The 17,780-nt window shown below is 45.0% G+C and overlaps 1 protein-coding gene across 1 annotated transcript; it reads left to right on the top strand.

Moving 5' to 3' along the window:
• Positions 1-6,623: 6,623 nt before the first annotated feature.
• Positions 6,624-16,830, top strand: LOC130296520 (homeobox protein PKNOX1-like). The gene is made up of 3 exons (XM_056548134.1): positions 6,624-6,701; positions 14,033-14,262; positions 15,459-16,830. The coding sequence occupies exons 2-3, from the start codon at positions 14,041-14,043 to the stop codon at positions 15,987-15,989; spliced, it is 753 nt and encodes a 250-aa protein (XP_056404109.1). The 5' UTR covers positions 6,624-6,701; positions 14,033-14,040; the 3' UTR covers positions 15,990-16,830.
• The last annotated feature ends 950 nt before the right edge of the window (positions 16,831-17,780 follow it).

Here is a 17,780-nt window from a genome sequence, read left to right as displayed (position 1 = left end):
ACAAAAAAAAAAAAGTAACATTTGTTTTGCTGACAAAAAAACAGGTTTTGCAGGTCCCTCAGGATTCTGCGTACAAACAGTTAAAGGGGTACTCCACTGGCCAGCGTTCGGAAGTAAATGTTTCGAATGCTGTTTTCACGCTGCCGGGGTCGGCCTTGCCCCTCATGACATCACGACCACGCCCCCTCAATGCAAGTCTATGGGAGGGGGCGTGACGGCCGTCACGCCCCCTCCCATAGACTTGCATTGAGGGGGCGTGGCCGTGATGTCAGGAGGGGTAAAACTGACACCGGCAGCGTGAGAACAGCATTCGAAACATTTACTACCGAACGCTGGCCAGTGGAGTACCCCTTTAATATGATGTCATCCAGTAGCCTTGAAGGGGTACTCCCGTGGAAAACTTTTTTTTTTTTTTAAATCAACTGGTGCCAGAAAGTGAAACAGATTTGTAAATTACTTCTATTAAAAAATCTTAATCTTTCCAGTACTTTTTAGGGTCTGTATCCTACAGCGGAAATGGTTTTCTTCTAGGAACACAGAGCTCTCTGCTGACATCATGACCACAGTGCTCTCTGCTGACATCTCTGTCCATTTTAGGAACTGTCCAGAGCAGAATATGCTTGCTATGGGGATTTTCTCCTACTCTGGACAGTTCTTAAAATGGACAGAGATGTCAGCAGAGAGCACTGTGGTCATGATGTCAGCAGAGAGCTCCGTGTTTCAAAAAGAAAACCATTTCCTCGGTAGTATTCAGCAGCTAATAAGTACTGGAAGGATTAAGATTTTTTTTATAGAAGTAATTTACAAATCTGTTTAACTTTCTGGCACCAGTTGATCTGAAAAAAAAAGGATAGGGAATAAGTTTTAAATCACTGGGTGTCCGACCGCTGGGACCCTTGCTATCTCATGTGCGGGGCCCCGGCTCTCCCTGGGAACAGAGCGCTATGACCTCTGCACAAAGACGGAACCAACACGCCCCCTCCATATATCTCTATGGGAGAGCCGAAGATAGCCGAACGGCTTTCCCATAGAGATATATAGAGGGGGCGTGTCAGAGGTCATGACGCCCTGTTCACGGGGAGAGAAGGGGCCCCGAACAGGAGATAGCGGGGGGCCCCTTTGGATAGGGGATACGTTTTTCAGCATGATTAAGGCTGCATTCGCACCACATTTTTGCAATACAGTTCCCCTATACGTTTTCAATGTGAAAACCGTACAGAATCGTATTGAAAACCGTACGCATTGACTCTCCATTGAAAACCATACGCCAAAAGATGCATCAGGTTGTGTCCGTTTTGCATCCTGTACGGTTTTGTCAGTTTTTTTTCAGTTTGTGGTCCGGGTGAAAAACTGTATGAAACCGTATAGGTTTTTTTTAAAACATGGGAGTCAAGGGGAACCATACAGAACTGTATGTGCGTACGATTCCATCCGTTTTCACCATACGATTTTTGACTTTGCACAGTTTTTTTTCTTGGAATTTCAATCAAACAAGTGAAACTTTATTCATAATGGAGTGAAAAATTAAAAACATATACGTTTTTTTCTTTAAAAACGGAGGCAACCGGACATCTTTTTTCAAACCGTATACGGGTAAAAATTTGTACGCACATTTTGATACAGTTTAGTCCGGTTTTGAGGAATCAGTTTTTCATCAAAAGCCTGATACGGGAAACTGTATTGCAAAAACGTGGTGTGAATGCAGCCTAAGTAGTAGGATCTTGGACGGGAGTCTCAACTATTTACTTGTATTGTAACGCCACCTAGTGGGATAAATCCTAAATATGAGAATCGCACTATGTCTAAAAAGAATCCTAAATATGAGAATTGGACTATGTCTAAAAAGAATCTAAGGGTGCGTTCACATGGCCGTCTGTCCCCGTTTCCCCCCCCCCCCCCCCCCCCCCGTTTAGGTTCCGCTGTTGCTGCTTGTAAACGGATTACAAACGGTTGTAAAATAATCCCATTGATGTTGATGGGATTTTTTTTACAATTCTTTCACATCTGTTTGCACCCGTCTGCGCTCATTTCGTTTTTTTTTTTTTACAGGAGAAAAGACGGTGCATGCAGTATTTTTTCTCCTGTCCAAAAAACTGAAGAAAATAAGGATACAGTAAATTTAACATTGAAGTCTATGGAAAACAGATGAACCTTTAATGTTATCCGTTTGCATCCGTTTTTTCAATCCGTATATTGATCCGTTCTTTACTTCTGAGTTTTTTCTTAGGTTTATTAACTGAACAATAACGGATACAAACGGATTTTTATTTTTGACTGGAGAAGAACGGGACGGGTCTAGACGGCCGTGTGAACGCAACCTAAGGCCCCTTTCACACTACAGGTATCATCCTGTAAAAAAAAAAACTCCGTTATTACTCCCGGCAAAAAGTCCTGAAAACGGCCGTCAAAAGATCCCATTCATGTCAATGGGATTTTTTGGAACATCCTTTTGCATCAGTTATGTCCGTTTTTACTAATGTCAGTTATTTTTGCCGGCACAAAAGACAAATTCTTGGTCCGGCAAAAAAAAAAAAACAGACCTTAAAATTTTACATTGAAGTCTATGGGAACCGGATGTTCAAAAAAAAATAAAAAATCTGTTATCAGTTATTGTCAGCTTTTTAGCATCCGTTTTTTGAACTGAGCATGCTCAGTACAGCTTTACAAAAAAAAAGGGTTAAAAACCTGATAAAAATGGATTTAACTGGTAATAAAGGAAGATTACAGATGAACAACAACAGGTTTTTTAAGAAAAAGACGATTAAAAATAACCCCGCAAAAGATGGCTGGTATCCGGCAGGACCCAGTATGCCCGTGTATAACACCAGTGACCCATTGATGTCAATAGCGATGTGTCCCTGTATACCAAGGGACCTGCTCATTCGCATTTTTCTCCGCATGATGCATTAAAGTGGTGCCAGAAAGTTAAACAGATTTGTAAATGACTTCTATTAAAAAATCTTAATCCTTCCAGTACTTTTTAGGGGCTGTATACTAAAGAGAAATCCAAAGTGGACAGAGCACTAAAGTGGGGCAGTACACAGACATCCAGCCTCCAGCCATACACTGTATATGGCTGAAGGCTGTATGTCTGTGGGGGGGACATACTGCACCTAATGTGGGGGAACTATACTGCACCTAATGTGGGGGAACTATACTGCACCTAATGTGGGGAACTATACTGCACCTAATGTGGGAGAACTATACTGCACCTAATGTGGGGGAACTATACTGCACCTAATGTGGGGGAACTATACTGCACCTAATGTGAGGGAACAGTACTGCACCTAATGTGGGGAACTATACTGCACCTAATGTGGAGGAACAGTACTGCACCTAATGTGGGGAACTATACTGCACCTAATGTGAACTATACTGCACCTAATGTGGGGGAACAGTACTGCACCTAATGTGGGTGAACTATACTGCACCAGTACAGTTCCCCCATATTAGGTGCAGTACAGTTCCCCCACATTAGGTGCAGTACAGTTCCCCCACATTAGGTGCAGTATAGTTCCCCCACATTAGGTTGGCAGTATAGTTCCCCCACATTAGGTTGGCAGCATAGTTCCCCCACATTAGGTGCAGTATAGTTCCCCCACATTAGGTGCAGTATAGTTCCCCCAAATTAGGTTGGCAGTATAGTTTCCCCACATTAGGTGCAGTATAGTTCCCCCAAATTAGGTGAAGTATAGTTCCCCCACATTAGGTGCAGTATAGTTCCCCCACATTAGGTGCAGTATAGTTCCCCCACATTAGGTGAAGTACAGTTCCCCCACATTAGGTGCAGTAAAGTTCCCCCACATTAGGTTCAGTATAGTTCCCCCACATTGGGTGCAGCATAGTTCCCCATCATTAGGTTCAGTATAGTTCCCCCACATTAGGTGCAGTACAGTTCCCCCACATTAGGTGCAGTATAGTTCCCCCACATTAGGTTGGCAGTATAGTTCCCCCACATTAGGTTGGCAGTATAGTTCCCCCACATTAGGTGCAGTACAGTTCCCCCACATTAGGTGCACTATAGTTCCCCCACATTAGGTTGGCAGTATAGTTCCCCCACATTAGGTGCAGTATGTTCCCCCACATTAGGTGCAGTATAGTTCCCCCACATTAGGTTGGCAGTATAGTTTCCCCACATTAGGTGCAGTATAGTTCCCCCACATTAGGTTCAGTATAGTTCCCCCACATTAGGTGCAGTGCAGTTCCCCCCACATTAGGTGCAGTACAGTTCCCCCCACAATAGGTGCAGTACAGTTCCCCCCACATTAGGTGCAGTACAGTTCCCCCCACATTAGGTGCAGTACAGTTCCCCCACATTAGGTACAGTACAATTTCCCCACATTAGGTGGCACTGTACAGCCCAGAGTCAGAAAGCTGGGTTTGCGTCTGAGATCTTGGGTCTTCCAGCAGGACAATGACCCCAAACATATGTCAAAAAGTCCCCAGAAATGGATGACAACAAAGCGCTGGAGAGTTCTGAAGTGTCAGCAATGAGTCCAGATCTAAATCCCATTGATCACCTGTGGACAGATCTTATAATTAATGTTGGGAAAAGGCGCCTTCCAATAAGAGACCTGGAGCAGTTTGTAAAGGAAGAGGGGTCCAGCATTCCGGCTGAGAGGTGTAAGAAGCTTATTGATGCTTATAGGAAGAGTGGTCCAACATTCCGGCTGAGAGGTGTAAGAAGCTTATTGATGGTTATAGGAAGAGTGGTCCAACATTCCGGCTGAGAGGTGTAAGAAGCTTATTGATGCTTATAGGAAGAGTGGTCCAACATTCCGGCTGAGAGGTGTAAGAAGCTTATTGATGCTTATAGGAAGAGTGGTCCAACATTCCGGCTGAGAGGTGTAAGAAGCTTATTGATGCTTATAGGAAGAGTGGTCCAACATTCCGGCTGAGAGGTGTAAGAAGCTTATTGATGGTTATAGGAAGAGTGGTCCAACATTCCGGCTGAGAGGTGTAAGAAGCTTATTGATGGTTATAGGAAGAGTGGTCCAACATCCCGGCTGAGAGGTGTAAGAAGCTTATTGATGCTTATAGGAAGAGTGGTCCAACATTCCGGCTGAGAGGTGTAAGAAGCTTATTGATGGTTATAGGAAGACACTGATTTCACTTATTTTTTCCAAAGGGTGTGCAACCAAATATTAAGTTAAGGGTGCCAATAATTTTGTCCAGACCATTTTTGGAGTTTGGTGACATTAGGTCCAATTTGCTTTTTTTTTTTTTCCCTTTTTTGGTTTAGTTCCAATACACACAAAGGGAATAAACATGTGTATAGCAAAACCTGTGTTACTGCAATCCTTTCCTGTGAGAAATACTTTGTTTTCTTGAAATATGTCAGGGGTGCCAACATTTACGGCCATGACTGTGCTGCGCTATAGAACAGCACTGACCAGTGTTATTGGCGGCGCGCTCTGCTTCTCCAGTTTCTTTGGCGTATTTTATGCTTTATTTTATACGCTCTAATTTATGTGTCAGGGAATGCTGGGAGCTGCATTTAGTTACTAACTACAACTCCCAGCATGCCCCAATACAGCCTATGGCTCTGTAGCTGACCCAAGCCAAAACTAAAAGTCCCAGCATGTTGCACTATGTACTGTAATAGTACAGTATAGGTCAGTGCTCCCCAACCAGGGTGCCTCCAGCTGTTGCAAAACTACAACTCCCAGCATGTCCGATACAGTCTATGGCTCTGTAGCTGACCCAAGCCAAAACTACAAGTCCCAGCATGTTGCACTATGTACTGTAATAGTACAGTATAGGTCAGTGCTCCCCAACCAGGGTGCCTCCAGCTGTTGCAAAACTACAACTCCCAGCATGCCCAGATAACGCCTATGGCTCTGTAGCTGACCCAAGCCAAAACTACAAGTCCCAGCATGTTGCACTATGTACTGTAATAGTACAGTATAGGTCAGTGCTCCCCAACCAGGGTGCCTCCAGCTGTTGCAAAACTACAACTCCCAGCATGTCCGATACAGTCTATGGCTCTGTAGCTGACCCAAGCCAAAACTACAAGTCCCAGCATGTTGCACTATGTACTGTAATAGTACAGTATAGGTCAGTGCTCCCCAACCAGGGTGCCTCCAGCTGTTGCAAAACTACAACTCCCAGCATGCCCAGATAACGCCTATGGCTCTGTAGCTGACCCAAGCCAAAACTACAAGTCCCAGCATGTTGCACTATGTACTGTAATAGTACAGTATAGGTCAGTGCTTCCCAACCAGGGTGCCTCCAGCTGTTGCAAAACTACAACTCCCAGCATGCCCGGACTGCCTTTGGCTGTCCGGGCATGCTGGGAGTTGTAGTTTTGCAACAGCTGGAGGCACCCTGGTTGGGAAGCTCTGGTATAGGTACATGTTGTAATTTTGGGTCTGCTGCAGAGCCATAGACTGTATCAAGGAATGCTGGGAGTTGCAGTTACTAACTACAACGCCCAGCATGCCCTGATACAGCCAATGGCGGGGGAGGGTATTGCCCTTGAGGGCCTGACCTGTCAGTCTGACTGGGCACACAGCTCTGCCAAATGTATATCTGTATATTAGTCACTGACTAAAACACGTGAAGCAAAACGAAACCGGACACCAGAGCAAAACATCAGGAGATTAAGCCCCACCCCTGAGCAAGTGGGCGGGGCGGGGCGCGCTGCACGCTGGACTCCGCGCACGTTTTGCCGGGAGAAAACCCGGAAGAGACTACATCGGGTCAGTGCTGTTTAGGCGGGTGAGATGTATGGAGGATGAGACTTGTTTGTCTGTGCAATGTGATCTGTGCGGGTGTGATCGATGGTCGGTGCCGTCTAGGGAGTCGCGCCCGACCGTACCTGCAGGTCCTAGAGCCGACTCCCTGAAAGTGATGGCACCATAAGAAAAAGCTTCCCCTGGCACCTAAGACCCCTATATACATTACACCTAAGACCCCTGTATACATTACACCTAAGACCCCTGTATACATTACACCTAAGACCCCTGTATACATTACACCTTAGACCCCTGTATACATTACACCTAAGACCCCTGTATACATTACACCTTAGACCCCTATATACATTACACCTAAGACCCCTGTATACAGTACACCTAAGACCCCTGTATACATTACACCTAAGACCCCAGTATACATTACACCTTAGACCCCTGTATACATTACACCTAAGACCCCTGTATACAGTACACCTAAGACCCCAGTATACAGTACACCTAAGACCCCTATATACATTACACCTAAGACCCCAGTATACAGTACACCTAAGACCCCAGTATACATTACACCTAAGACTCCTGTATACATTACACCTAAGACCCCTGTATACATTACACCTAAGACCCCTGTATACATTACACCTTAGACCCCTGTATACATTACACCTAAGACCCCTGTATACATTACACCTTAGACCCCTGTATACATTACACCTAAGGCCACTGTATACATTACACCTTAGACCCCTGTATACATTACACCTAAGACCCCTGTATACATTACACCTAAGACCCCTGTATACATTACACCTTAGACCCCTGTATACATTACACCTAAGACCCCTGTATACATTACACCTTAGACCCCTGTATACATTACACCTAAGGCCACTGTATACATTACACCTTAGACCCCTGTATACATTACACCTAAGACCCCTGTATACATTACACCTAAGACCCCAGTATACATTACACCTAAGACCCCTGTATACATTACACCTAAGACCCCTGTATACATTACACCTAAGACCCCTGTATACATTACACCTAAGACCCCTGTATACATTACACCTTAGACCCCTGTATACATTACACCTTAGACCCCAGTATACATTACACCTAAGACCCCAGTATACATTACACCTAAGACCCCTGTATACATTACACCTTAGACCCCTGTATACATTACACCTTAGACCCCTGTATACATTACACCTTAGACCCCTGTATACATTACACCTTAGACCCCTGTATACATTACACCTAAGACCCCTGTATACATTACACCTAAGGCCCCTGTATACATTACACCTAAGTCCCCTGTATACATTACACCTAAGTCCCCTGTATACATTACACCTAAGACCCCTGTATACATTACACCTAAGACCCCTGTATACATTACACCTAAGACCCCTGTATACATTACTTCCCCTCACCCCCCCCCTCTATGTCACTGGTCTGCAACCATGACCTCCAGATGTTGCATGCTGGGAGTTGTAGTCCTACAGCAGATGGAGGTTCACAGTTTGGAAACCATTGGTTTTGGATCCATAACATATGGGGGGGGGGGGGGGGTTATTTTTTATAGGACAAGTTGTACTTTGATTTGGTATAAAATTTGGTCTGAACTTTTACCAAAAATTTGGTCATATTAGAATCCGAACTTCCCGTGATTCATATCAGGGTTCATATATGTACTGAGCGTGAGCGGTCTTGCCGTATGCAAAAAAAATGTCAGGTTCGCCAAAATCGGACCTGAAACGAACCAGGGGGGAAATGCTTGTCTATAGTTATGACGTATTCATTAACCACTTGCAGACACAGGAGATGTACGTCGTGCGTAAATCAGGGACTATGGAGCTCAGGGGCAGTGCTCGCATCATAAACAGCGGGTGTCGGCTGCAATCAGCAAGCCTGCACTCACCTTTAAAGGGGTACTCCGGCCCCAAGACAAAGGATAGGGGATAAGATGTCTGATCGCGGGGGTCCCACCGCTGGGGACCCCCACAATCTAGCATGCAGCACCCACCTGTAAGCAGTAGGGGTGTAAGAAAAAATCAATTCACTAGATTATAGCGATTTTTTATTTGGCGATACGGTATCGATTCAAAATATTTTTGAATCGATCCTTTTAGGTATGTGGAATTCGGATCTCCCGACGCCCGGGACATGCAGTTCTGGGCGCCGGGCAGGTGAATTTTTCCGGCTCGTGCAACCAGGGCCGGACCTGACAAGCATGGCGGCGCTCTAGGTGTATGGAGCGGGCTCCCGACTCGTGCCCGCTCCGTACTCTGCGACCCCCGCTAATAGCCAGCATGCGGCGCTCAGCAGTCTGTATGGAGCGGGACTCGGGACACTGTGGAGGTAGCCGGAGGGCTTACCTCTGCATCCTGCCGTCCTGTGGCTCTGTCATTGATAGATCCTGGCTGGACCAGGCTCTATCAATGGATCACAGATCAATGGAGTTCAATAGAACTCTATTCATCTGTCTGAGAAATCTAATGATTCCTCCTAAAAGTCTTATAAAGTTAAAAAAAATAAAATGTTTTAATAAAAGTGTAAAAGACATTGTTTTGAGATAGAATCGGGATATATCGCGATATATCATCTCGTAAACAGAATCAGGATATATCGTATCGTCATACGTGTATCGCGATACGTATAGTATATTGCCGAATTCTTGCCGATTCACATCCCTAGTAAGCACTGCAGAAAATGCTGGAGGCTCTCAGTGTTATGCCTCCTGACCATGGGGACGGGGCGTGACGGCCATCACGCCCCCTCCCATAGACTTGTATTGAGGGGGCGGAGCATGACGGCCATCACGCCCCCTCCCATAGACTTGCATTGAGGGGGCGGGGCGTGACATCACACAGGGGCGGAGTTGTGATGTCATGATACTCCGTCCCCGTGGTTGGGAGGCATAACACTGAGAGCAGTGTTTACATGGGGGTGCTGCATGCTAGATTGTGGGACCCCCGCGATCAGACATCTTATATCTTGGGGCCGGAGTACCCCTTTAATGACCGACATCAGAAGCCGATGTTGGTGATTTAACCCTTTAAATGTCACAATCAGTAGCAGTCGCAGCATTTAAAAGGAGAAATGACAGCTACCGAGGAATTCGGAAGATGGTTGGCACCCCCGCAACTTGAGGGCCAGAAATATTAACTACGATCTAACTGGTCAATGCTATGCGATAGCATAGGAAGGATCAGTGTAAGCAATCTGTTGATTGCTTATAATAGCGTAAAGAAAATGTTTTAAAAAATATAAAAGAGCCCCTTCCCTAATAAAAATTCTGCTCATTCCAATAAAATTGAAAAAAATAAAATAAAAAATTTGGTATCACCGCATGAGGAATTGTCCGAACTGTTATAATAAATTATTTATGATCACACATGAATGGCGTTAAAAAAATAAAAAAAAGCGATCGAAAAGTTCCATGGTACCAATAAAAACTTCAGATCACAGCGCAAGAAATAAAGCCCTAACGCAATTGTGTACATGGAAAAAATAAATAAGTTATAGGAGTCACAAAAGGGGGATTTTATATTTTAAGTGATAAAATGAAACAAAACCTACTGGGTATCCTTGTAAATGTATTGACTTACAGATTAAAGAGAACGGGTCATATTTATCGTAAAGCGCACTGCGTTAAAACAACACCGCCCCCCATTTGCATTTTTATGTTTTTTTTTTTGTTTTGTTTTTTAAATAATTTCACCACACAAAATTTTTATTTTCAGTTTTACATTAGATTTTGTGGTAAAGATTACAAAAGTCCAATTGGTCCCACATGAAACAAGCCCAATATGGGTCTGTAGGGGGAAAATTGAAACAGTTATTGCTTTTAAAGGGGTACGCCACTGGAAAACATTTTCATTTAAATCAACTGGTGTCAGAAAGTTAAACAGATTTGTAAATTACTTCTATTAAAAAATCTTAATCCTTCCAGTACTTATCAGCTGCTGAATACTGCAGAGGAAATTCTTTTATTTTTGAATTTCCTTTCTTTATGACCACAGTGCTCTTTGCTGACACCACTGTCCATTTCAGGAACTGTCCAGAGTAACCTAGGTTTGCTATGGGGATTTTCTCCTACTCTATCATCATGTCCTAAAATAGACAGAGGTGTCAGCAGAGAGCACTGTGGTCAGAAAGAAAGGAAATTCAAAAAGAAAAGAACTTCCTCTGTAGCATTCAGCAGCTGATAAGTACTGGAAGGATTAAGATTTTTTAATAGAAGTAATGTGCAAATCTGTTCAACTTTCTGACACCAGTTGCTTTAAATTAAAATGTTTTCCAGTGGAGAACCCCTTTAAAAGCGAGGAGGAAAAATAAAAAAAAATGGCTGCTCCATGAAGGGGTTAAACTTATGCCTGTGACGGATTTACTGCATCATGAAGGGGTTAAACTCATGCCTGTGATTGTTTTTTTATACCATCTAGATCCAGGGTTCTCAACCAGTGGTGGCGCGTAACCCCTAGGGGTACGCCAAGGGTTATTCGAGGGTACAGCATTTCGCTGATAAAATCCGGCCATGGAGCTCCATCTTAAAGGAGTACTCCGCTGCTCAGCATTTGGAACAAACTGTTCCGAACGCTGGAGCCGGCGTCGGGAGCTTGTGATGTCATAGCCCCGCCCCCCTCATGATGTCACACCCTGCCCCCTCAATGCAAGTCTATGGGAGGGGGCGTGACGGATGTCACGCCCCCTCCCATAGACTTGCATTGAGGGGGTGGGGCGTAAAATCATAAGGGGGCGGGGCTATGACGTCACAAGCTCCTGACGCCGGCTCCAGCGTTTTGAACAGTTTGTTCCAAATGCTGAGCAGCGGAGTACTCCTTTAAGATGGAGGGGAAACTTTAGCCTTAAGGTGATGGCGTGCGGGGGTCATGACGCCATGGCCACGCCCCTTGTGACGCCACGCCTCCTCAATGCAAGTCTATGTGAGGGGGTGTGGTAGCCACCACGCCCCCTCCCACAGACTTGCATTGAGGGGGACATGGCGTGGCCGTGATGTCACGACCCCCGCAGCCCGTACCCAGCGTGCTGAACAAAATGTTCCGAACACTGGGGCAGTGGAGAACCCCTTTAACCATAGATCATAACATAAATGATCCAGGTTTGGTGTTATTGGAATCGTTCTGACCCATAGAATAAAGATAACATGGCAGATTTACTGTATTGTGAATGCCGAAAAAACGATTGAACCCACAAAAATGTGCAGCAACACAGGAACTCGCGCAGTGATATAGCAGCACAATATCGCCATTTGAAACCACCGCTTTTTTGGTAGGAGGAGAGAACTATGGGCACAAGACTTTTTAAAGGATCTTAAAGGGGTACTCCCATGGAAAACTTTTTTTTTTTTTTTTATAAATCAACTGGTGCCAGAAAGTTTAACAGATTTGTAAATGACTTCTATTAAAAAAATCTTAATCCTTCCAGTACTTTTTAGGGGCTGTATACTAAAGAGAAATCCAAAAAAAAAAAAAAAAGTAATTTCCTCTGCTGACCTCTGCTGTCCATTTTAGGAACTGTCCAGAGCAGCATATGTTTGTTATGGAGATTTTCTCCTGCAGTTCCTAAAATGGACAGCAGAGGTCAGCAGAGAGCACTGTGGTCATGACATCAGAGGAAATGCATTTCTTTTTTGGATTTCTCTTTAGTATACAGCCCCTAAAAAGTACTGGATGGATTAGGATTTTTTAATAGAAGTGATTTACAAATCTGTTTAACTTTCTGGCCCCAGTTGATTTGAAAAAAAAAAAAAAGTTTTTCCCCTTTAAAGGAGATCTGCAGCCTTTACACAACTTATTCCCTTATCCGCAGGATAAGTGTCTCATCCCTAGTGATGAGCGGCAGCGGCTATATTCGAATTCGTGATATTTCGCGAATATATTGACGATTATTCGTCCTATGTTCGCGAAATTCGCATATTCGCTATGTTCGTTCTCTTTCTTTTTCCATGTGAAAATTTGCATAGAAATTGGGAAAAAAAGGAATATTCGTCATTACGAATATATAGCTTTATATTCTAAATATTCATGAAATTGTTAAGTGCCGATATTCGCGATAAAAATTTGCATTACGAATATTCGTGCTCAACACTAATCATCGCAGGGGTCCGAATGCTGGCTCTTCTCTCCTCCATGTATCTCTATGGGAGAGGCGGAGATGCAGCAGTTGTGCACCCTCCCGCTCCCATACAGCTGAATGGCCTCTTAGTGAGGTCAACGCACGCGCATTAGCCGCAGCAGTGCTGGGTCCCCGTACGGGAGATAGGGGATAAGTGTCTGATAGGGGATAGGGGTTCGACCTCTAGGACCCCTGTAATCAGACACTTATCCCCTATCCTGCGGATAGGAGGTAAGTTGTCTATGGCTGCAGATCTCCTTTAAGGGACCGTTCATACGCAAAGGATCCTGCGCAGGATCTTCTGCTGCAGATTTCAATGTAAACTAAATGACTGAGCGCAGCTTCTAATCGGCAGTTACAAATCCTGTGCATCAAATCTACGTACGTGTGAACGTACCCTAAAGGGGTACTCCGCCCCTAGACATCTTATCCCCTATCCAAAGGATAGGGGATAAGATGTCTGATCATGGGGGTCCCAGTGGCTCCCTGCAGTATCCTGCTGGCTGGGTGCTGCACCGGAGGCTCGTGATGTCACTGCCACGCCCCCTCGTAATTTCACCACCATGCCCCCTCAATGCAAGTCTATGGGAGGGGGTGTGGCGGACGCCACACCCCCTCCCATAGACTTGCATTGAGGGGGTGTGGCTGTGACGTCACAAGGGGGTGTGGCTGTGACGTCAGCGCCGCAATGCTAGTAATCAGGCACGGAGTGAAGTTCGCTCTGTGCTCCAGATGACTGCGGTGCCGCAGCAGAGATCGCGGTAGTTCCCGGCGGCGGGACCCCCCACGATCAGACATCTTTTAAGATAAGGGGATAAGATGTCTAGGGGTGGAGTACCCCTTTAGAGAGGTTAGGATAGGAGTAAACAAGGTAACGTGGGGTGTTGACCACTGGGACCCCCATCCATTACAAGAACGGTGATATTTCCCCAGAAATTAATGTAGCACACCAGGTAGGCACGGCCAGCGCTATGGTCATTCTCTATGGGGCTTCTGGACGTTGCCCAGATGTATAAACAATATAATAGTATAGAATATCATAAGTGTATATATGTTGTCTGTGGTGGCAGGTGTATCAGGAAGGCTTCATCCTATGTAAAAATAAAAAAATAGGGGTGTTCTAGTAAGTTTGTCCAACCCCCTGTATAAATCTTCCATTGTTTGACCAATGTTTTGAATGACAGGACCCGCCATGATGGAGGAAATGGAAGCCGCCCATCACAGTGATGCCAAAGAACATGAGCCATGTGTGATAAAGAAGAAGAGAGTACCCAAGAGGGAGTGCTTGCCAAAATTCACAGAAAGATCTTCCAGGATCCTAAATGATTGGTTGTATGAACATAGAGATTATCCATATCCATCTAAGGCGGAGAAAGGTATCTTGTCGATACAAACTCGCCTCAACGAACACCAGGTACGATCCTAAAAATGTGTGGCCCACCCTACATGTTTTTTCTAAGTAATTCCCAGTCAGTTGAAGGGGAGGAGGACATATTTAACCCACAGACCCATATGAGGGCTTGCTTTTTGTGTCTCCAATTGTACTTTGCAATGACATCACTTATTTTACCATAAAATTTACGGCGCAACCAAACATATATTATTTATGTGGGAAAATTGAAAAGAAAACCGCAATTTAGCAACTTTTGGAAGGTTTTGTTTTCACACTGTACACTTTCCGGTAAAAATGACATGTTTTCTTTATTCTGTGGGTCAATATGATTAAAATGATACCCATGTTCTATGCTTTTCTATTATTGTACCGCTTTAAAAAAATCTCAAACCATTTTAACAAAATTTTTATGTTTGAAATTGCCCTATTTTGACCACCTATAACTTTCTCATTTTTCCGTATATGGGGCAATATGAGGGCTCATTTTTTGCGCCATGATCTGTAGTTTTTATCAGTACCACTTTTGCTTAGGTTTTAGTTTTTTATAAATTCGCTGATGTCAGCCATTACCGGCGGTAATGCTGATAGCAGCCAGGACCTGCAGTGCGGGACGCGAGCACCTCTCCGATGCTCACGGTCATGTATAGGATGTAACTGTACGTACTGCCGCACCAGGACGCACATTAACGTCTGTGGTCGTTAAGAAGGTAAGTTTGGACTCTTTTAAAACAGAAGGTGTAAAGTTTTACAATTGGCTTGGACATGGACTTGAGAAGAGACGTTTAAGGGGGGATATGATAAACGTATATAAGTATATTAATGGCCCATACAAAAAATATGGAGAAAAACTGTTCCAGGTTAACCCCCCCCCCCCCCAAAGGACGAGGGGGCACTCCCTACGTCTGGAGAAGAAAAGGTTTAGTCTAAAGGGGCGACACGCCTTCTTTACCGTGAGGACTGTGAATTTATGGAACGGTCTACCTCAGGAACTGCTCACAGCAGGAACAATTAACAGCTTTAAAACAGGGTTAGATACATTATTGAAACAAAATAACATTAATGCTTATGCAGAATTATAAAACTACATCCCTTTCCCTTATCCCCTTACACCCTTCCCTTCAATTCCCTGGTTGGACTTGATGGACGTATGTCTTTTTTCAACCATACTAACTATGTAACTATGTATCGGCTGACCTTGTTCTTCTCTTCACCTGTAGATATCTGTATGGTTTACCAATGCCCGGCGTAGAGTCCTGCCTGACCTGCTCCTTATGGAGGGAAAGGACATTAAACAAATTAAATACAGCCGAAAAAGATACAAGACCTCAGAGTCGTCTTCTCTTGTTGATCAAACACCTATTGAAATACCTACAATGCAACCACTTGAGCTCTTCACCATAACACAAGCGGAGCCCCAAATTATTCCAAGCATGTTGGTGGTTTCCCAACACCCAATTTATATCGTTCCCGCAGAAAGTCATGACCTCGTCATACAAAATGTGGCCCCCGCCATGATGGCTGAAGAAGATGACGCACCAGGGGAATTGCCCGACATATATCCTTGCCACTCCGCAGACGAGCTTGGACAATCCCCTGTCTCTGCCTCTTCCCCTTGCTCTGTCGAGGATGCAAACAACAGCAGCTTACAGATCCTGGCGCTCGTGGCGACACAATGTATCGGTGAAACGGAGGACGAGGAGGCCAGACGTGAGGCTGCCATAAGTGCGCTCGACATGCTTCAATATTGATGCTCCAAGGGCAACGTTAAGGTTGAAAAGCTTTATCGTTCAGTGAAGTAACGTAATCACTACAGTGTCTGCAAAGAACGTACAAACCCTCCTCCTACGTGGCGCTCATTGCAAATAAAGATAGCAGGTTATATATTTAAAGGAAACCTGTCATCAGTGTCACCTGTCGGTACAGACAGGTAGTGCAGGTGACACTGATGACAACAATACTTACCTGATCCCGTTCCGTGCTTCCGTTCCCCCACAATTCCTCTGTATCTTCCGTTCAGGGGCCGACTTTTAGAGCGTGGGCGGAGCTTTCTGACATCACCGCTGCTGCTTCTGGAAGCTCCGCCCATGCGGAATGGAAAATACGAAGGAAGATAGCAGGAAAAACCGGAGCACAGAACAGGACCAGGTAAGTATGGTTGTCATCGGTGTCATCTGCACTACCTGTCTGTACCGACAGGTGACACTGAGGACAAATTTGCTTTAAATTTTGGTTTTTATGGACTTCCAGTACCTACTCTTATCTGTTTTCTGGTCAATGTGGCCATATGAAGTAACCCGTCCCCCCGCCACTCCCCACTTATTTTATTGCTAGGAGATGGGGAGAAAAAGATACACAGAGTGCGCTCCTAGTGAATACCGTTTTGATGGAGAGGCAAAAATGGAGTAATATTAGGGTCCTTACCCTTAGGTGTTGCGCTGAGGCATAACACCTACAGTGGCTTGTGGAGACAAATTCGCAGGATAGCCACCAAGGGGAACTCCCGGAGATGACGTCAGTCGGTCCGGTATGGATACATGACAGTGGGAAATGAAAAAGTATTCCCCTAGAACAGTGGTCTCCAACCTGTGGACCTCCAGATGTTGCAAAACTACAACTCCCAGCATGCCCGGACAGCCAACGGCTGTCCGGGCATGCTGGGAGTTGTAGTTTTGCAACATCTGGAGGTCCGCAAGTTGAAGACCAGGGCCCTAGAATAAAGGCGCTGGTCCCGCTGGTTAGGATATGTGTACTTTATTGCAACGCGTTTCGATCCCGAACTGGGATCTTCATCAGGCATGATGAAGATCCCAGTTCGGGATCGAAACGCGTTGCATTAAAGTACACATATCTTATCCAGCGGGACCAGCGCCTTTATTTTTGCAACGCGTTTCGATCCCGAACTGGGATCTTCATCAGGCATGATGAAGATCCCAGTTCGGGATCGAAACGCGTTGCAATAAAGTACACATATCTTATCCAGCGGGACCAGCGCCTTTATTTTTGCGACGCGTTTCGATCCCGAACTGGGATCTTCATCAGGGATGATGAAGATCCCAGTTCGGAATCGAAACGCGTTGCAATAAAGTACACATATCTTATCCAGCGGGACCAGCGCATTTATTTTTGCGAGGCGTTTCGATCCCGAACTGGGATCTTCATCAGGGATGATGAAGATCCCAGTTCAGAATCGAAACGCGTTGCAATAAAGTACACAATTCTTAACCAGCGGGACCAGCGCCTTTTTTCGAGGGGAATACTTTTTCATTTTCCACTGTCACTTATTTTATTGGTCATATTGACCAAATGTCACTCGGCAGTGTCAAAGATCACCACGACTGGTATTGGGAGGAGGTCACTCATACAGGACTATGTACCAGGAGTCCCCAACCCAGTCCTCAAGGCCCGCCAACATTCCATTTTTCACATATATTCCATTTGAATTAAACAGGTGGGCCTTGAGGACTGGGTTGGGGATCGCTACCCTATACCTCATTTTCTGACTTGCTCCGCCCTCCTGACTCTTGCATTGTTGCCTGGTG

The sequence above is a fragment of the Hyla sarda genome, chromosome 12 (genome assembly GCF_029499605.1).
Source record: "Hyla sarda isolate aHylSar1 chromosome 12, aHylSar1.hap1, whole genome shotgun sequence".
In the NCBI taxonomy this organism is placed as follows: Eukaryota; Metazoa; Chordata; class Amphibia; order Anura; family Hylidae; genus Hyla; species Hyla sarda.
This window is presented reverse-complemented; position numbering and strand designations above follow the sequence as displayed.